Raw genomic sequence first — 21,624 nt, 5'->3', positions numbered from 1 at the left:
AGTATTGAACGTCTCCTATCAGGCCATTTAATCAGCTCCAGTTGTGACCACTGCAGCAAAAAAATCTCAGTGGAAACTGCTGGAATGTGGAGAGTGGGAAGGAGGCGCTGAGATGCCAGAGGCAGAGAGCTTTATTTGCTCTAGGCTCTATCGTTATTGCATATAAAAGGCTTAAAGGGACTGAAATACTAAAGGAGAGGAGAAGGTGGTGAGAAGACAAGTGGAGCTGTCCTTGCAGAGACCAGCACCAGCCATGGGGAGAACTGCTCTGAAAACTCTCCTCTCTTTACTCTGTCTAGCAGCAACGGTTTGTCAGGCTCAGGACACCTGCCCAGGTGAGTGAAAGACAATCCTGTTCCCAACAGCATTTCAGACTGTGGCTCTTGCCAACCTGGACCCTGGAGAACTGGGAACTGTTCAGGAATGTTTGTTGTCCTACACGTCTATAAAGTGCTTTGTCTGCTCAGGGTGCTTTTAAAATGATAAAAAGAACAGCTTCTTTGTACAAAATTCCTTTGTAGAAATTAATCAATCAATTAATCAATAGACGTGCACAACACAGACGAGAGGTGTTCAGAAAATAGGACACAGTTTTTGCAAACCATGTTGTGAAAACGTTGTCTCTTGTCTCCATTGAGATTCTTCAAAATTTGACTTGACCTCTTCTCCCTCATGCTCATTTACTATCTTCTAACCTCCCTATCTTGCTGCCGGAATCTCTGTCTAAAGCTCCCATCTCCTTTGCAAATTGGGGCCAAAGCCTTTCTAATCTGGTGACTGACCGACCCACACAGGCAGATGAGCTAAATTCTGGAAAATAAAATCTCAATCTTCAAAGCTCAGAGTGAGCCTGTGATTTAAGATCCTTCTGCTTTTAAAAATTCTTGTTTACCAAATTAAGATGATTATTTATAAAATTGCAACTGTTGTGTATCTATCACTGCAAATCCACTATACAACTCTTTCCATGTCAACACTTTCATTTCTGCGCTTTGGGTTGAGAATCCAGCAGCATTTGAAGGTTTATTTTAGTTCATCATGAAATCCTGTGATCCTTATGCAAGATTTAGTCAAATTTGTTGAGACTTCATTCAAGCTAATGGTCTCTTTGAAGGAAACGGGTGGTTTGCTAAACAAGGATTGAATACAGGCTCTGCCATCTTATGCATAAATTAATGTATTATTTCAGAGCAGTACTGCCTTCACGGTTCATCTCCTTACGTTCATGATCATTTTCAAAATCAGTTTCTATGTACAATTTATGCCCAAATGTTCCAGATTAGGAGGTAGAGTTCCTATATCACAGGCAATATTACCCATGTCCACATTTTGTTACCTCAAAAATTTCCACATCAACAGAGCTGACCGGTATGTCCCTATTTTTCTCCACTGATGTCCCTATAAATAATTTTAAATCTCACAATGTGTACAATATAGGGAGGGGCTGTTAGGTTAAAAAACATATTTAGTTCTTTAAAATGTATTTCCTGCGCTTGTAAGAACCACATTTTTTTTTTTAAATTATTTTACTTTTGCACAATTTCTTCACTGAATGGCAGCTATTTGTTTTTCCTCTGCATTTCATTCCACTTTTCGTAGAATCATGAAATATCAGGGTTGGAAGGGACCTCAGGTGGTCATCGAGTCCAACCCCCTGCTCAAACCATGACCAATCCCCAACCAAATCATCCCAGCCACGGCTTTGTCAAGCCTGACCTTAAAAAATATCTAAGGAAGGAGATCCCACCACCTCCCTAGGTAACTCATTCCAGGGCTTCTGTTTCTCTGTAGGTAATTTCCTTGAAAGATTCTCATGAACTGACACAATGCTGCAGTGGTCAGGTTACAAACACTGCAGAGGGATGTGTACATCAAAATTAAGTGTTAAGTGATTTCTTTGAATACAAATATTTAATAACTTCTTTTTAACTTTTGTTTCCACTATAACTTAAAACAAAGACTAATAGTAACAACCCCCAACTTTTAATATTAGTCTATTGTCTCTGAAATGCAAAGAACTGAAGAAAATGTTGAATTTATCACTAATAGAGAAAAGAAAATCAAGGAACTATCTAGGCTCTCATTTGCTGGGTTTATCCCTCTAGATTTCTGCAGAATGTTTCAGATCCTGAGAAGCAAACAATAATTGATTATGGGTTCATTTCTTTCCCCAGAGGTGAGCTTAGTGGGTCACAAGAGTACCGATAAACTCTATATTCTCCAAGGCTTCCCTGGAATTCCAGGTGCCACAGGGCCCAGAGGATACCCAGGAAATGTAGGAATGAAAGGTACGTTCCCAGGCACTGAATGGGAATCAGACATGACTGGTGCTGATTTAAATGGGAATTAGTTTTGTAATATGCTCAGACGTTGGAGATTCTTCTCAACCCTGATATGAGGAAACTCTGGCTAACTCACATGGCATCTCCCATATCCTATGGCAAGGGATTGGAGCTTCAGAATAACCAAGCTCTGAAATACTGTCCATTCCCTTTGGGGTGTCAGATTGGCAACCAAGTCCTCTGGTTCTTTCCCCATCTCTATCACTGGCTCGCTGTGTCACCTTAGTCAAGTCACTCTCTTTGAGCCTCAAGTTTTCTCCTCTATATAATGGCGATAATGGTCCTTTACCTCCCAGAGGTTATCTGAGGCACATTTCATTGATCTGTGAAAAGCGCTCTGAGAAGTTTGGATGAGGGGTATAGAGAAGAGCAAATCATGATTATTGTCAGGAGCCATGACATTTTTAATGGTAGCATGTATAAAATGGTTCTTTATCAGCTTTGGTTCTCACCTGGCAGCAAGATATGCTTGTCCCTTTGACTTCAATGGGCCTCCATGTGAGAGTCCATGCTAGGGGATCATGATGTGAGATCAGGGACTCAACGAGCCAGATGCAGATACAGGCTTTGAATTTCGACACAGATGAGTTCTTGTAATTCCAGATTGGGGTGGTGGGTGGGGATTATGTACTCAGTATTTACGCTACCTTGGAAAATATTCAGTCAGTTTTCTGTGTTTGCAGGAGAACGGGGACCTCCGGGGATCCCCGGAAAGGAGGGGAAAACTGGCCCAAAAGGTAAAGTAACAAAGGGCAGAGAACTGTGTTTTCCTATAGGTGACCTAAGAACAGGAAATAAGTTTTTAATCAAATATCAATTAGAGCTAGTTATAAAACACCAATTCCTATAATATCTGGGCTCCAAAAACCACCATAACTTCCCTTCACTCTATATTTGACAATAAAGGGTTCATTATTGTAACAGAACTTCAGTTCTGATCCAGTGTCAAGATCTCGCTATCTCTGATCAGTCTTTACTTACTTATTTTTTGTTCAATCAGGAGAAAGAGGTCCTGCTGGTCACCCTGGAGCGAAAGGTGAGAGACCTCAGATGATTCTTCTCACTTCAGAGCAGGGCACTTTATGGTGCTATTCACGGTGATAGAGGAATTGGGACCAACAATCCCCCTGCCCCGTTTCATTATACAAGTATTCCTTCAAGCTTCTTGCGAAACAAAAAAGCTGAAATGAAATTGGTTCTGGTTAAACAAGAATGTCCCCTTTTTGTTTAATAGCCAAATGACAAAACACAGCGTTGTTCCAAAATGAAGAGTTGGAACATTTCAAAATTCTGCATAAAATATTATCTTGAAAAATTTCACCCAGCTCTAAGTATAATGTCTGATATGTCATGAGGTCCAATGCAGTCACAGGAAATAGATCTCAACTGCAGTGTAGACATAGGCTAAGCCTATTTCATTTCAGTCAATGCAGAAGACAAGATAAGATAAATGCACTACTGCAAACCCCAAAACTTAAGTTAGGTTCATAAAAAATCCGGAGACTGGTTTTAGAATCATGAGATTATGTAAAAATAATGACAGGTTTCAGAGTAGCAGCCGTGTTAGTCTGTATTCGCAAAAAGAAAAGGAGTACTTGTGGCACCTTTGTCTCTAAAAGGTATTATTTTTACCTTTTTGTAAAAATAATAGATCTGGTGTTCTTTTTATTTGCCTTCTGCTTTTTGAGTATTTAGGGGGCACTGGGGGTCACATTTTGAAGCTTTCACTGTAGCTTTGAGGGCTAGAAACTTACTTTTTCTTTAAGACCAAAGGCTGAAATCATGTCATATCCACTTGACGCCAGGAGCTTAGGCTTTAAGGAAAACAATAATTATCATGAGACTCATGACCAAATCCTGAGAGTTGGCAACATACATCACTTAAGTCCCACAAAACGCCAACTTTGGCAGATTTGTGTGGAGTGTAGCTGGTAAATAGGCCTTGAACTAGCCCCTCCATAGAATTAAACCCAAGCAATTGCTGTAGTGAGATGGTGAATTATGGAGGTGACGTCCAGGTAAAACAAGGATTTTATTCTGAGTTCTTTTATTAGGAGATAAAGGAGCCCCGGGAGCTACAGGAGTACCCGGAACACCTGGTGAGACCCTCTGCACTCTCCTTTATACTGAACACATTATTTCAGTTCCATTTTTGCAGCACTAAAAATTAAGTGGCTGAAGAAGCTTGTTTCTTGAATAGTTACCATGTCCACAATATCAAACTCACTGATCCTCCTGTAAGATTTGGGCTATATAAAGAAAGAAATAGCTGTGCCTACAAAAACAAGTGGCCATCCATCTGTTGTAACATCCGGAACAACACTAGCCAGATGACCTTTGGTATGAGAGAGAACAGCTGAAATGTAAGTGAAATCTGTAGATCTGGAGGTGTATCCTAGAGAAGGTTACTTTCTCCTACCCCTCCTTATATTTCCCACATACGAGGAGTAGGGAGTATGAATCACAAGAAATGGATCCTATTTATATGTCCAGTTAAAGGAATGACCCTTTTTCTACCAGTACTTTATTTAACTGTTATTCTCCCGTTGTCGCTTGGAATTTTTTTTAAAAAGAATATTGAGTCAAATTTACAGCTAGCGTAAGCACATGCAACTCCCCTGACTTAGTGGGCATTGCTCCTACGAACTGACCATCAATTAACTTTGTCTATTAAGGACCAATTCTTAGCCCTGCAAGTAGGAGCCTCATGAGAGGGTTATAAAATAGCATTAGCTACCTAATGAGAGCTATCTTGATGGTTCAGGCTGGAAGGCTCAGATCAGAGGTGTGTGTGAATCCATTAGCACTTGGATTTTCACAATTAAATACCTGTCTTGTGCATTTTCAAGATAACGAGTACTTTGCTATCCCAGCTGTCACTGTTGGCCAGTTACATAGTTTAAAAGACAGTAGAACGTTTTCTGGTTCCATTTCACTTTCTACTGTGTTTCTTTTCATGACTAGTGGAGAAAGACCTGGAAGAAAGACAGTGTAAGAAAGGTGAGTTTCTTAAGACCACTAAATGTCATCTTATTCCATCCAGAGACCCAAACATCAAAAACCATTAGAGATAGACAAATTTGAAGAAAAGAAAAAAAAAACACCCCACACTACCCACCCACCCACACACGTGATTTTCACCATTTGCTGTTCTCAAACTATCAGCAAGGAGACTTTGATCTTTTAAAATGAAGGTGTTTTGCTGTTAGCAATTAGCCAGTGAATCTTTTGTGGAAATACCTTTCAGCTGGTGGGTTCACTTACAAACTGTGATGTGAATATTCCTGTGAGTATCTGATATTTTTTGGGGGGTGAATGCTCACGCAAGTCACACGATAACCCAAAGCCCTTCTCACTCACAGAGATTTCAAAATGGCTGCATGGGGACTTACAGTAAAAATCTTTGTGCACATTTCAATTTCCATGAGTTTTTAATATGCATTGAGCCAATCCCCTGTTCAGGTTGAGCTGGTCTCACACAGAACAGATGGGGTTAGGCAGGTGGTTGCATCTTTTCCTCTTCCAAACAAAGTTAATACAAACCAGACTGGTACACTGGAGTCTAAATCATTTGGTTTGCTAACTACAGAGAGCATGGAAAGCCTCGCTAGGTACATACACTGCTGTGGTAGGCTTCCAAAGATAGTGTGTGATCCCTCTGAGTTCTATTTAAAGGGATACTACCCAATTCCCAAACAGTACAGTGGGGAGAAGAGGAGATGGTGATTCAAAGATTCTTTTCCAGTTTCCTGATTCTGCAATTGATCTGGCCCTCAGTGCAATGTAAAGCAGCCCATGAATCCCTATTCCAAGGAGAGTTATACAACTAATTTACATATTTCAATTCTTCTTTCAACCAGGAGCAAAGAACTGCAAGGAGCTGTTAGCTAGAGGGATCCGCATGAGCGGCTGGTACACCATCTACCCTAGTGACTGTAAAGCCATGACCGTGCTGTGTGACATGCACACAGATGGCGGAGGATGGATTGTAAGAACAGAGCATAATGAAGCTCATTGGATGTTTTTTCCTTGAACAACAAACAGTTTACTGGTTTCAGAGTAACAGCCGTGTTAGTCTGTATTCGCAAAAAGAAAAGGAGTACTTGTGGCACCTTAGCGACTAACCAATTTATTTGAGCATAAGCTTTCGTGAGCTACAGCTCACTTCATCGGATGCATACTGATTAGCTTTCGTGAGCTACAGCTCACTTCATCGGATGCATACTGATTAGCTTTCGTGAGCTACAGCTCACTTCATCGGATGCATACTGATTCCACAGTATGCATCCGATGAAGTGAGCTGTAGCTCACGAAAGCTTATGCTCAAATAAATTGGTTAGTCTCTAAGGTGCCACAAGTACTCCTTTTCTTTTTGCAAACAGTTTACTGTCCCAAGAATGGGAGGTGGCCCTTAGCCAGTGGGTTGCAGCTAGCAGAAAACCATGAGGACAGAAGCTCTGAAGCTGTTAGCTCCTCATGGTTAGCTGAAATAAAAACACAGACACTTCCTGAGCCCTTCTAATCCTCCCTAGTCCTTGGTTCTGGCGATAACTTGGTTGTGATCACAATGGGTTCCATGGAGGGAACCTGGAGCTTTAGAGTCTAAAAGATCCTGTCTGAGAGGACATTTGTCCAGTGCTGTAGATTTTGGACCTTGTGATCCTTTAACCTAATGCTATTGCTTCCAAGATTTAATATGATCCTCTGAGACAAGCCTCCCTCTGCGATAGTCACCTGAGGCTGAAATACATCTGACCACGTTAAATCTTATCCAATGATTTACAGTCTCAGAGTTTCTGGTCTTCTGCTCTATGTAGGATGGAAAACAATGTGGGATTTCCCAACTAAGAACCTCCTGTTTCCCTGCAGGTGTTCCAGAGACGGGTGGATGGCTCTGTGGATTTTTTCCGTGACTGGAATACATACAAAAGAGGTTTTGGCAGCCAGCTGTCAGAATTCTGGCTGGGGAACGAAAATATCCATCTGTTATCATTCCTTGGTAAAGACATCACTGATGCATTCTTTTCCTTACAGCAACCTTCTCCACCAAGTTTTGTTCCCACACTTTAGCCACGGACACAGGGTATAGAGTTGTACTAATCGGTAGAGGTAACGCTTCCGCTGCAGACACCGCTTCCTGTTCCTTACAGGCCAGGCCTGCAACACAAAGCTATTGAAACCAGTAATCCTGTTGTAGATGGGCTGAATCCAGTCATGATTCCTGGAGCAGCATTTTGTCCTCGGGTGGTTCGCCCACAGTACAGCAATAAGGGATACTACAGCCTGGATGAGGTCATCGATTCTGAACTACCTTCGCAAAGCATAACATGGAGCAGGTTTTTAATAGGGAGGTCAGGTTGGTGGATGGAAATCGAATTGCTAAAGGTCAATACGAATATATTTGGCTTGATTCAAGAATCAGTGGGTGAAATTCTGTGATGTGTGTGATGCAGGTAATTCAAACTAGATGATCATAATGGTCCCAACATAAGGGAGCCTGATTTGTGTGTGGAGCCTTTTGGGGCTTCTGCAATAAAAACATTCAATAACAGTAATAAACACTAATGGAAGGTGCTGAACATTTTGCTTTCAAATTGTTTTCTAAAGTTCCCAACGAGCTTCGCATCGATCTCAGAGATTTTGACAACAACTATGAATTTGCTACATTCTCATCGTTCAAAATTGCCAGAGAGGCTGAGACATACACGCTGATAGTTGGACCCTTTGTGAATGGCACTGCAGGTAGGTTCTGAGCTCATCCTTTATGGCAGATGGAAAAATGGAAAGCAAAAGTGATGCAGAATAGTCAATGGCAGAAGCAAAAGGCGAGGTAATCTGTGGAGGTCATGTCTGTCAGGAAACATCAGTTATTCTCCTGCTGAACTATTAGAGGACAAACACTAGGTCAAGTGACAACAGAACATATAGTATAATAGGGATATCCTGCCTAATGAAGGATTGAACGCAGAATAACGAGCAGAGGTAGGCACAGCTACTGCTGGGTTGCTTTCCTGAATTAGATCTTAATGCCCCATAGAAATATCTGAATTAAACTAAGTAGGCACACCAGGATTGGTACAAGTCACTGGGTGGGTAAATAAGCCCCATTTCAGGCAAACTATTCATCCAGACTCACGGATACCAGAGACAGGAATATTCTGTGGCATGCAGAGTCTGCTACACACCACTGCAGGATTGCTCGGGCCCACCCACAAGCCCCCTAGGGAGAAGGGCTTTTAAGTAGGTTTAAAAGGGGCAGGGGACAAAAGCCAACAGCTAAGCATAAAAAAGGGCCACCTTAACAGAGGGCTAGATTTTTTTGGGGAGGGGGTATGTAGGGTCAGAGGAGGAAGAAGAGGGTAACCAGTAGAGGAATATATTCAACATCTCAGATACCTATACGTAAATACCAGGCGGATGGGGAATAAACTGGAAGGATTAGTACAATTGTAAATTTACTACTTAAGTGGCATCACAGAAACTTGGTGGGATGAGTCTCATTACTGGAATATTGGTATAGTGGGGTATAGCTTGTTTAGGAGGGACCGGCAAGGTAAAAAGGGAGAAGGTGTTGAATTATACAGCAAGAATATGTACACTTGTTCTCTGCTGCAGGAGTAGATGAGAGGCAGACCAACTGATAGTCTCTGGGTAAAGAAAAAAATGATAATAAATATAGTAATGGGGGACTTTAACTACACAGACGTTTGTTGGAAAAGTAATAAAGAAAAACACACAACTTCTTGGAAGTCCTTGGAATGTATTGCGGACACCGTTTTGTGGAGGAAGTAACCGGGGGGGACCACCCATCTTAGACTTAATTCTGACGAACAGGGAGGAAATGGTAGCGAATCTGAAGGTGGAAGACAATTTGGGTGAAAGTGTTCATGAAGTCACAGATGTCTTTATTCTATGGAAAGGAAGGAGTGAAAACGTGGACAAAGTGCGAAGGAGAAGTACAAAAGAGTAGCATATCCATGTAAGGACAACATCAAAAAGATTAAGGCACAAAATAAGTTACACCTAGGAAGGAACAGAAAAAGCCACTGGTGAGGCCTGAGCCAGAGAACAGTGTCCGATTCTGGGCACCACACTTTAGGAAAGATGAGGACAAGTTGGAGAGTTCAGAGGAGAGCAACAAGAATGATAAAACATTTAGGAAACCTGACCTATGAGGAAAAGTTTAAAAACTGGTGATGTGTATAGTCTTGAGAAAACAAGACTGAGGGGGGGAAATCTGGTAACAGTCTTTGAATACGTTAAGAGCTGTTATAAAGAGGACTGTGATCAATTGTTCTCTATGTCCACTGAAGGTAGGACAAGTAGTGACTGGCTTAATCTGTTATACAGAGATCTAGGTTAGATATTAGAAATAAATTTCTAAGTATAAGGGTAATTAAGCTCTGGAATAGGCTTCCAACAGAGGTTGTGAAATCCGCATCACTGGAAGTTTTAAAGAACAGGTTGGGCAAACACCTGTTAGGGATGGTCTAGATTTACTTGGGGCTGCCTCTGCCTAGGGGGTTGTACTAGATGACTTCTTAAGGTCCCTTCCAGACCGACATTTCTATGATTCTGTGAATCTATGATCCTGAATCCTCCACAGACTCCTTGCTAAGCTATTAGTGTTAGGAGCATATTGGGCTCACATTATACCATCACAATGGTGCAAACTGATTTCACAACACATAAGGACTGAACACATTGACTACAATGAGTTACTCCGGATTTATAGTGGTGTAACTGAACTCAGACTATCATTTTTTGGCATCCTTTCATCTACGAGAGACGGTGGGAATTGCAGCCTCTGATGTAGTTGGTTTGCAATGTGTCTTCTGACTGAATGGTCCAATCCAAGATTTGCCTGCTCTTTGGCAGTTGCTGCAAATATATCTATCTTGGTTGGGAGCTGCTTGCTTCCAGTGGGCTCTTTTCTCTTCAAGCTGTAGGAGATAGCTCCTGTCACGGACTTTGATACTCTGATGGAGCTGATGGCACCACTTGTTACGATCACTTGCCAAGATTTCCCATTGGTCAGGATCAATTCCAAATCCCTTCATATCTCGCTTGAGTGTGTCTTTATAGTGAAGTTTGAGATGTCCTGATGTTCTTGTTCCCTCTGAGAGCTCCTCGTATCACTTGTCCTTGCGTATGCGTCCGTCTTCCAATTTGCCCACCACACATGAGAGTGCTGAGGACGCACACTTGGCACACTCGCATTTTGATGGTCAGCTTTGAGTTGTTCCATCCTCTTTTAGTTAGTCTGCTAAAGGTGGTGGCAGCCTTTCCAATGCAAACATTTAGTTCTTCATACAGTGAGAGGTTGGTGGTCACTGTAGAACCTAAAACCTTTTGGACTACTTCTAGCTGGTTGGCATTTAAGGCGATTGAAGGATCTTGTGGAACCCTCTGTTGTAATACAACCATTTCCTTCATGCTGATGGTGAGTGCAAATGACTGACAGGTACTTGAAAGGAGGTCCATGAATTCTTGTAACAGATTTTCATCACGGGCTATGAGGGCAGCATAATCAGCTAATAGATGTTCCCTGATCAGCACCTTTTTGACTTTCGTCTTTGAGTTAAGTCATGACAGGTTGAAGAGTTTCCTATCCGATTCTGTGTGGAGATACACTCCGAATATGGCCTGGTGAAAAATGTTCCTTACTAGAAATAGAACTGTAATCTCTCTCCTGACCCCAGGGAGATTTCTGATGCCTGGAAAGGGAGAAATTTAGTAACACCACTGCAGAGTCACCAGGCTGGGCTGTGGGAACTGAACAGTAAAAACGTAAACAAACAAGAAGAGAATCTCACCCACCTTGTCTCTGTAAAAACATGTAATAAATAAACCCAATTGTTCCCACAGGGGATTCTTTAACAACGCAAAACGGCATGATGTTTTCAACCTACGACCGTGACAACGACTGGTCTCCAGCTAACTGTGCTGAAGCCTTTAAAGGGGCCTGGTGGTACAGGGATTGTCATACATCCAACCTGAATGGATTATACCTGAGAGGAGCCCATGAAAGCTATGCTAATGGGGTAAACTGGAAGTCATCCAAATGGTACAACTACTCCTACAATATGGCAGAGATGAAAATCAGGCCCGTGTAGCCAATTATACTGAGCTTTTATATAGCAGTTATCGGCCTGTCATAATGAACATTAATCTGAATTTGACACTAAAGATCTTTTCTTTATGCACCAGCCACGAGGGGGCAGACATCATCATAGACACTTACCCAGTGCAGTGCACTAGGACTAGAGCAGGTAAAAAAAGATTAAAATAGTTTTGTGGGGAAACACTGAATTTTTCAGTTGTTTTCATTTCAAAGGAATATAAATTAACCTATTTTAGCTCTTATGTTTTGTGCATTAAAAAAGTATGATTTCTTTTCCTGCCAAACAAAACATTACAACCACATCGGTGATATTTCATGAAAATTTTCATGTTTTTTCAAAGGCTGTTTGTCCACAGAAGAGCTCATAATTTGAGAAATGTCTGCCAGCTCTGTCTAGGTTATGTCTCCTCTCCCGCATGGCTCTGCTGTCTCTTGATTCCATTACCAGAAGCACCACCACAGCTCCTACCACTGCCATGCAATTCTTCCTGTGGTGTTCAGGACTCATTACCCTCAGATGCTGCGTCTGCCTCTGGAGAACCTTCCCCTCTGTCAATAAAGCAAGGGCTGCTCAATGAGTTCAACGTCTCAGATTTGTTTGTACACACAAGACAGTTCAATAGCATTAAAGCCCAAATGTGCCTGGCCCTGCATTGTGAACATTGTGGGCAGAGCGTGCCCTGGGCAGAAGGGGACATTATTTGCCTGGCTACCCTGGGGAGTACAAGAGAGGGGAGCTACCTCTGCCAGCAGCGTTGCAGCTGCAGAAGGGTCATGTCGAAATAGAGTGAGGGTGGAAATAGAAGAGCACTGAGACGATCTCAGGCTAAACCTGCACTAGAAAGTCCCATCGCCCAGCCCATGGTGCCTTGTGAGGCAGAACAGGCCATAATCTCCCCTCTTTATGCTGGTATTATTCCCAGTGGAAGATTTAACAATTTAACAGCAAATGCTGACTGGACCCCTAGTCCCACCCCCTCCCCCCATCTCCCTCTCCCTGTGCCAGGGGCAGAGGAAGAAAAAGAAGGGCCTCGGTGCAGGCTTTTATTGTGGACCCCATGTGCCATCACAAGTCCCACATTCTCTCTTCCCTCACCCCCCACAGCCCCCATCCCTGCTTCTGCACCTCCTGCTCTGCTCCCCCACCCATCCCAACGCCCCACCCAGGTCCACGCCCTGCACCAGAGCTGCTGCTGCTAGAGCCATCAGCACGGCTCCTGCCAAAGCCAGACCTGCTGCCGCGGGAGTCAGCGCCGCAAACCACAGCTGCTGCTGCCTGCGGAGCTGGAGTCAGAGCCCTAGCAGGCAGCGGGGGAAGACGGTGGGGCCTCCAACCAAAATGGAGGCTCTGCCATTGCCAGTCCCACTCATCAGACTTCACGGCAGAGCCACCCTTTTGGAGTCCGTCCCCACCCCCACCTCCCGGGGCAAATTCAAATGTGGGCCGTGGGGCTCAGCACACGGCTCTTCCTCGGGGTTCCAGCAGGCCCCCAACAACAGCAGCGGCCTGCGCTGGGCAGACGTTGTACGGCCAAGCAGCCCTGAGCCTGCCCCAGCTATTCATCTGCCCCTGTCGTCTACCTTCTCCCGCTCGATTCCTGACCCCACCTTCACAAGCACCCGACACAGTCACCATGGCAGGGGGCCCCTTGGCTGCCTCAGGGCTCCTGCCATTGCACGGGTTGCACGTGTCTAACCCCGTCCCTGGCCGTCAGCCCCAATTCTTATAGGGCTCCCAGGCACAGACGACTCCTGCTCCTCCCCCATACTGAGGGGGCACAATCTAAAGGGGAGGGCACGTGACCGCCCCACGTATCTCCCAAGCCACCCCCCACTTTCCTATGCCCAGGCTTTCCCCACCCCATATTATCTCCGGGGCCTGGGGAGAGGCTCTGTCCTTCTCCCACGGTGCTCCCCGCCCCGCCCAGGCATGATCAGTCACTGTCTCCGGCAGCCGGGCCGAGTGGAGAGCGGGATGGAGCCACGTCTCACGCCGGCTGGAACCGGCCGCTCCAGGTCTCTGTTCCACGCAGCACAGCGGCTGCCTGAGAGAGCTGGGCTGGGGAGCTGGCAGCAGCGGTGGGTTGCCCCCTGCCTGGGCCCTGCTGCCGGGGACAGGGGCCAAGCGTGCCGGCTGGGCAGGCGCAACAGGAGGACAGAGCCCCTCTCCCCGCCCCACAACTCAGCAGGCCAATCGGGGGAGGGGGGCACTTGGTCCCACATGAGCGCCCTACATATCGCCGCTGCTCCCAGGGGACCCATGGCCACCTGCCCTGCAATGCCTTTGAAACTCCACCGCGTTTGAGCCTGCCCAGCACTGGCTGCTGCTAGGAGACGTTTCCTTTCCCGTCCTGCAGGGGCCACAGCCTCTGGGCATGCACCAGTGCTGACCGAAGAGCCGGTGGGATGTGTTGTGTCTGTAGCCTTCTCAAGCAGTGGGACACTGAGAGGTGTGTATCGGCCTGCTACAGCCTCTCCCCGGCCCCACTCAGGCTTTGCTGATCTCTGCTAGATTCTGCATGGAAAAATCCACATTTTTTTTTTAAGGATTCCCCCCAGAATGAAGGATAAATTAAGCAGCACAAAAAACACACTTCGTTTAGGCCTACACTGCCAGCTTAGTTACTCTCATACTGGGTGGTGTCTGAAAATGAACGTCATAAATAAAAATACGGGTCTGATTTTAGAGCATGAAAAGAAAAAGTGATTTCTTGTTCTTTCAAACGACCTCCAAATATTCTAAGAAGCAGAAACTATCATTTTGTAAATCCCTGGAGTCTAAAGTAGAAGTGTGTGAGCCGCATCTCAATTCAGGGCACATGAATCTGTCATTGTGGCAAGGTTTAAGTCAGGAAAACAATTTGTTCAGTACCACTCAAGTTGCAGCTGTAGTAGTAGCTGATATTTCCAGAGAAACTTTGCTTGAAACTAGCACACCTGAAGACCAGATGCGCTACAAACCAACACAGCGAAAGATGATCTTAATAACCAAATAAAACCCAAAGACCCTGTAGATCAGGGTTTCTGAGGTTCCCCAACATGCTTTAAAATCTCCACGGCCCACCTGTACCACAACAATTGTTTTTCTCCATATAAAATCTATGGCTGGCATTAAGGGGCAGGAAGCAGGGCAATTGCCCGGGGACCCACGCCACAAGGGGCACCGCAAAACTAAGTTGCTCAGGCTTCAGCCCCAGCTGCTGGAGCTCAGGGCCCCGGGCTGCAGTCCTCCATGGTGAGGCTTCAGTTTTCTGCCCTGGGCCCTAGCGAGTCTAACGCCAGCCATGCTTCCTCAGGAGGTCATCTAGTCCAACCCCCTGCTCAAAGCAGGATGAACACCAACTAAACCATCTTGACGGAGCCATCAGCAGTGATCAATCTTCCTAGGTACACATAAGATTCTACTTGCTCTACAACTTCAGCGCAGCAACATTTCAACACAATCCATTATCCCTTTCCAAGATGCAGACACTTTCTTCTTGGCTTCACCAATTTTCCCAGGTGCCATTAATTCAAATATGTCTACCAGTTGCACAATGTCGTCTACATAAATTAAGGAACTTAACTCTAGATCATCCAATGTTATTGCCGTCAACTCTGCTAACATTCTTAATGTCCACTTTAAGAACTGGACAAAAAGTTATGGCGATTCCATGACCTCTCAGTTTACACCAGGCTTTGGCTAGAATCATTTGCTTAATTTTCCACCAGTTCTTACTGTACAGGAGGAGTCTTCATACATAGCTGTTATCATTGCTATTATCGTATCTGGAACGTCATGATTTTGCTACTTTCCTTTATGCTTCCCTCCAAACCAAATCAAACACTTTTGTGAAGTTGATGAAAACAGCAAATATTTTTAATCCCCCATTCGTGCTGTTAATCTGATGTCTGACCATGTTGGAAATAATCATTTAATGAGCTATGGGCTGGGAAATTTGCAACATGAGAATCTCAGGGGGAACGGCTGGAATGCAGAGAAGAGGAGGGTGGTGCTGAGATGTCAGAGGCGGAGAATAGGCCTGTATGTTAATTGCATATGAAAGGCTTGCAGAGCGTAAATCATTGCGGTGAGACGTCAAGGTGGCACTACCATTGCAGAGACAAGCACCAGCCATGGGGAGAGCTGGGCAATCAACCCTGATTGCTTTACTCTGTCTAGCAGCAGCAGTTTGCGAGGCTGAGGACAGCAGCAGTTTGCGAGGCTGAGGACACCTGCCCAGGTGAGGGAGAGAAATCTGTTGGCAACAGCATTTCATACTTTGCAGAATTGGGAATTGATTAATTCATCTCCATTGTATTCACTATTTAGAGCAGGGACCATGTTCCCTACATTTCTGTAAAGTGCTTTGCTTACTGTTGCTATTCTATAAATAACACTAATAGCTGCTCCTTGAAATTACTTTTTAAATATATTGATAGAGCTGGAAGAGCAGTGCAGTTCAGACTAGTTTCCTAACTTCTAGCCTTGCCCCACTTCTGCTGGAATCTCTCTAACATACCCATCACCATAATACACTGGTGTCATAAATATAAAGGGAAGGGTAAACCCCTTTGAAATCCCTCCTGGCCAGGGGAAAGCTCCTCTCACCTGTAAAGGGTTAAGAAGCTAAAGGTAACCTCGCTGGCACCTGACCAAAATGACCAATGAGGAGACAAGATACTTTCAAAAGCTGGGAGGAGGGAGAGAAACAAAGGGTTTGAGGGTCTGTCTGTAGTCGTCTTGGCCGGGGACAGAACAGGAATGGAGTCTTAGAACTTTTAGTAAGTAATCTAGCTAGGTATGTGTTAGATTATGATTTCTTTAAATGGCTGAGAAAAGAATTGTGCTGAATAGAATAACTATTTCTGTCTGTGTATCTTTTTTGTAACTTAAGGTTTTGCCTAGAGGGGTTCTCTATGTTTTTGAATCTAATTACCCTGTAAGATATATACCATCCTGATTTTACAGGGGGAATTTCTTTATTTCTATTTACTTCTATTTTTTATTAAAAGTCTTCTTGTAAAACACTGAATGCTTTTTCATTGTTCTCAGATCCAAGGGTTTGGGTTTGTGGTCACCTATGCAAATTGGTGAGGCTTTTTATCCAACATTTCCCAGGAAAGGGGGGGTGCAAGTGTTGGGAGGATTGTTCATTGTTCTTAAGATCCAAGGGTCTGGGTCTGTAGTCACCTAGGCAAATTGGTGAGGCTTTTTACCAAACCTTGTCCAGGAAGTGGGGTGCAAGGTTTTGGGAAGTATTTTGGGGGGAAGGACGCGTCCAAACAGCTCTTCCCCAGTAACCAGTATTAGTTTGGTGGTGGTAGCGGCCTGTCCAAGGGGTAATATTTTGTACCTTGGGGAAGTTTTGACCTAAGCTGGTAAAGATAAGCTTAGGAGGTTTTTCATGCAGGTCCCCACATCTGCACCCTAGAGTTCAGAGTGGGGGAGGAACCTTGACATGGTGGCAGCGGTGGGATTAACCTGAAATCATTTTGAGATCCAGTTGAGATTTTTTTGAACTAGAAATACAGATTTTAAAAAGGAATTTTTAGGAAGTCCAGAAGGCAGCTTTGAAACTGAAAGCAGCTTGGTTTCTCTCTGCTTTGTGGCCAAGCAGAGACAAAAGGGGATTATCTTGTGAATTGCAGGTTTTCTTGCCTGGAGGCAGGGTACTTAACTCCTGCAGGGAAATTCACAGTCTTCCAACCCAGAGGTTTTTTTTTTTTTCTTTTCTTCCTAAAAGTAAATAGGGGGTGTGTGCTCTACCCATTTGCCTGGAGACAAAAGTGGCAGGGTTTTTTTTTTAGGATTTTGATTTTTTTTTTTTGTTTTACAAGGAGCACAGGTTTGAAAAGAAATTTTTTTTTTCTTTGGGCTGGGTAAGCAGTTTTCCAAGTAGTTGGAGGTTTTTTGCTTTAATTTGGGCCCAGAGCAGAGACAAGGGAATTGTCTTTTTCTGTAGGCTGACAATCACTATCAGAGAATAGGTACTCTATTCCAGCACAGCAAAAGTTTACAGCCAAGTTTTGTTTGTTTATTTCTAAACCTCGGGTGTAAAGTTAGTTAAAAACAGAGAGGTTAGAATGGCCAAATCCTCAGCTCGACTACAGCTGGAATTAGCCAAATTTCAGGCTGAGGAAAAACAAAGGGAACATGAAAGACAGATAGAACTCATGCGGCTGGAGAAGGAGGTACAGGAGGCTGCCCACAAGAGGGAAATGGAGGCAAGGAAGCATGTGGAGGAGATGGAGAGGATAAAGGCCCAGCAGAATATACCAACAAACCCTAGCAATCCTTCTCCAGGTACCACTTCCCATCCCAGAAAGTTCCCCACCTACAAGGCAGGTGATGATACTGAGGCCTTCTTAGAAAACTTCGAAAGGGCCTGCCTTGGGTACAACATCTCTACTGACCAATACATGGTAGAGCTGAGGCCGCAGCTCAGTGGACCCTTAGCTGAGGTGGCAGCTGAAATGCCTAAAGAACACATGAACAAGTATGAACTGTTTAAATCCAAGGCGAGAGTCAGAATGGGGATAACACCCGAGCAGTCTCGTCGGAGGTTCAGAGCCCTAAGGTGGAAACCAGACCTGTCATTTACCCGACATGCCTACCACATTGTAAAACATTGGGATGCCTGGACATCAGGAGCAAGTGTTGAATCTCCAGTAAATTTGCCCTTCCTAATGCAAATGGAACAATTCTTAGAGGGTGTTCCTGAGGAAATAGAAAGATACATCCTAGATGGGAAACCCAAAACTGTAATTGAGGCAGGAGAGATTGGAGCCAGATGGGTGGAGGTGGCAGAGAAGAAGAAAACTGGTCGCAGTTGGAGCAGAGACCAGAAGGGACCACCCCAGACCACACCCTATTACCGGGGGCCGCCCAAAGCCCCACCTACCTCCCAAAGAACCCTCCAGACCCCTTATCGTCCCACCACCCCGTTCTCCAGCAACCCTCCTCGCCCCAGTGACCCGTCAGCTGGACGATGTTTTAAGTGTAACGAGCTGGGGCATGTAAAGGCCAACTGCCCCAAGAACCCCAACAGATTACAGTTCATTGCACCGGAATCACACCAGAGGTCCACAGGCCCAGATACCTCCCAGATACCCTTGGAGCGGAGGGAAACTGTGAGCGTGGGTGGGAAGAAGGTCACCGCGTGGAGGGACACCGGAGCACAAGTGTCAGCTATCCATGCTTCCTTAGTGGACCCCAATTTAATCAACCCAGAGATCCAAGTGACGATTCAACCCTTCAAGTCCAACTCTTTCAATTTGCCTACAGCCAAGTTGCCTGTCCAGTACAAGGGCTGGTCAGGAATGTGGACTTTTGCAGTCTATGATGATTATCCCATCTCCATGCTGTTGGGGGAAGACTTGGCCAATCATGTGAAGCAGGCCAAGAGGGTGGGAATGGTCACCCGCAACCAGGCTAAACAAGCCGTGAGGCCTAGCTCTGTTCCGGAAACTTCTATCAGGACCCAGTCAGAGGTGATGGACCTGGACCCCAGGCCAATGTCTGCAACAGCAGTAGTGGATCCAGTCCCAGAGACCCAGACGGAACCAGTCCCAGAACCGGAACCAGCCAAACAACCAACACCAGACCCCGTGCCAGCACTGAATCCAGTACTTGCAACCTCAACACCAGAGGGCCCCACCGAACCTGAACTGGCAGCAGCCGATAACCCTACACAAGAGGCTCAGCCGGAGCCTGAATCCCAACATAGTGCACCAGCGGAGAGCAGTTCACAGTCAACAGAAACAGCTCCATCCCCTATATCGCTTCCAGAGGGACCAAGCCTATGTCCCCAATCCAATGAGGAACTGATGTCTCCAGCATCAAGGGAACAGTTCCAGACCGAACAGGAAGCAGATGAAAGCCTCCAGAGAGCTTGGACGGCGGCACGGAGCAACCCACCGCCTCTCAGCTCTTCTAATCGATCCAGGTTTGTTGTAGAAAGAGGACTTTTATACAAGGAAACTCTTTCTGGGGGACACCAGGAAGACTGGCATCCTCAGAGACAGTTGGTAGTTCCAACTAAATACCGGGCCAAGCTCTTGAGCTTAGCCCATGATCACCCTAGTGGCCATGCTGGGGTGAACAGGACCAAAGACCGTTTGGGGGGGTCATTCCACTGGGAGGGAATGGGCAAGGATGTTTCTACCTATGTCCAGTCTTGTGAGGTGTGCCAAAGAGTGGGAAAACCCCAAGACCAGGTCAAAGCTCCTCTCCAGCCACTCCCCATCATTGAAGTTCCATTTCAGCGAGTAGCTGTGGATATTCTGGGTCCTTTTCCGAAAAAGACACCCAGAGGAAAGCAGTACATACTGACTTTCATGGATTTTGCCACCCGATGGCCGGAAGCAGTAGCTCTAAGCAACACCAGGGCTAAAAGTGTGTGCCAGGCACTAGCAGACATTTTTGCCAGGGTAGGTTGGCCCTCCGACATCCTCACAGATGCAGGGACTAATTTCCTGGCAGGAACTATGAAAAACCTTTGGGAAGCTCATGGGGTAAATCACTTGGTTGCCACTCCTTACCATCATCAAACAAATGGCATGGTGGAGAAGTTTAATGGAACTTTGGGGGCCATGATACGTAAATTCGTAAATGAGCACTCCAATGATTGGGACCTAGTATTGCAGCAGTTGCTCTTTGCCTACAGAGCTGTACCACATCCCAGTTTAGGGTTTTCTCCATTTGAACTTGTATATGGCCGTGAGGTTAAGGGGCCATTGCAGTTGGTAAAGCAGCAATGGGAGGGATTTACACCTTCTCCAGGAACTAACATTCTGGACTTTGTAACCAACCTACAAAACACCCTCCGAACCTCTTTAGCCCTTGCTAGAGAAAACTTACAGGATGCTCAAAAAGAGCAAAAAGCCTGGTATGATAAACATGCCAGAGAGCGTTCCTTCAAAGTAGGAGACCAGGTCATGGTCTTAAAGGCGCTCCAGGCCCATAAAATGGAAGCATCGTGGGAAGGGCCATTCGTGGTCCAGGAGCGCCTGGGAGCTGTTAATTATCTCATAGCATTCCCCACCTCCAACCGAAAGCCTAAGGTGTATCATATTAATTCTCTAAAGCCCTTTTATTCCAGAGAATTAAAGGTTTGTCAGTTTACAGCCCAGGGAGGAGACGACGCTGAGTGGCCTGAAGGTGTCTACTACGAAGGGAAATGTGCTGGTGGTGTGGAAGAGGTGAACCTCTCCATGACCCTTGGGCGTATGCAGCGACAGCAGATCCAGGAGCTGTGCACTAGCTACGCGCCAACGTTCTCAGCCACCCCAGGACTGACTGAACGGGCATACCACTCCATTGACACAGGTAATGCTCACCCAATTAGGGTCCAACCTTACCGGGTGTCTCCTCAAGCTAAAACTGCTATAGAACGGGAGATCCAGGATATGTTACAGATGGGTGTAATCCGCCCCTCTGAAAGTGCATGGGCATCTCCAGTGGTTCTAGTTCCCAAACCAGATGGGGAAATACGTTTTTGCGTGGACTACCGTAAGCTAAATGCTGTAACTCGCCCAGACAATTATCCAATGCCACGCACTGATGAACTATTAGAGAAACTGGGACGGGCCCAGTTCATCTCTACCTTGGACTTAACCAAGGGGTACTGGCAGGTACCGCTAGATGAATCTGCCAAGGAAAGGTCAGCCTTCATCACACATCTCGGGCTGTATGAATTTAATGTACTCCCTTTCGGGCTGCGAAATGCACCCGCCACTTTCCAAAGACTTGTAGATGGTCTCCTAGCGGGATTAGGAGAATATGCAGTTGCCTACCTTGACGATGTGGCCATATTTTCGGATTCCTGGGCAGACCACCTGGAACATCTACAAAAAGTCCTTGAGCGCATAAGGGAGGCAGGACTAACTGTTAAGGCTAAGAAGTGTCAAATAGGCCTAAACAGAGTGACTTACCTTGGACACCAGGTGGGTCAAGGAACTATCAGCCCCCTACAGGCCAAAGTGGATGCTATCCAAAAGTGGCCTGTCCCAAGGTCAAAGAAACAGGTTCAATCCTTCTTAGGCTTGGCCGGTTATTACAGACGATTTGTACCGCACTACAGCCAAATCGCTGCCCCACTGACAGACCTAACCAAAAAGAAACAGCCAAATGCTGTTCAGTGGACCGGAAAGTGTCAGAAGGCCTTTAACAAGCTT

General features: G+C 45.3%; 1 protein-coding gene across 1 annotated transcript; it reads left to right on the top strand.

The window, feature by feature from the left end:
- Positions 1–221: 221 nt before the first annotated feature.
- On the top strand, positions 222–11,458 carry LOC311532129 (ficolin-2-like; the record flags this gene model as incomplete). Its single annotated transcript, XM_084650329.1, has 10 exons — positions 222–335; positions 2,175–2,288; positions 3,026–3,079; positions 3,343–3,378; positions 4,397–4,441; positions 5,307–5,342; positions 6,203–6,330; positions 7,212–7,341; positions 7,950–8,084; positions 11,211–11,458. The coding sequence occupies exons 1-10, from the start codon at positions 254–256 to the stop codon at positions 11,456–11,458; spliced, it is 1,008 nt and encodes a 335-aa protein (XP_084506455.1). The 5' UTR covers positions 222–253.
- Between the last annotated feature and the right edge of the window lie 10,166 nt (positions 11,459–21,624).

This window comes from Lepidochelys olivacea, assembly GCF_965140295.1.
Source record: "Lepidochelys olivacea isolate rLepOli2 genome assembly, chromosome: 16".
Lineage (NCBI taxonomy): Eukaryota > Metazoa > Chordata > Testudines > Cheloniidae > Lepidochelys > Lepidochelys olivacea.
This window is presented reverse-complemented; position numbering and strand designations above follow the sequence as displayed.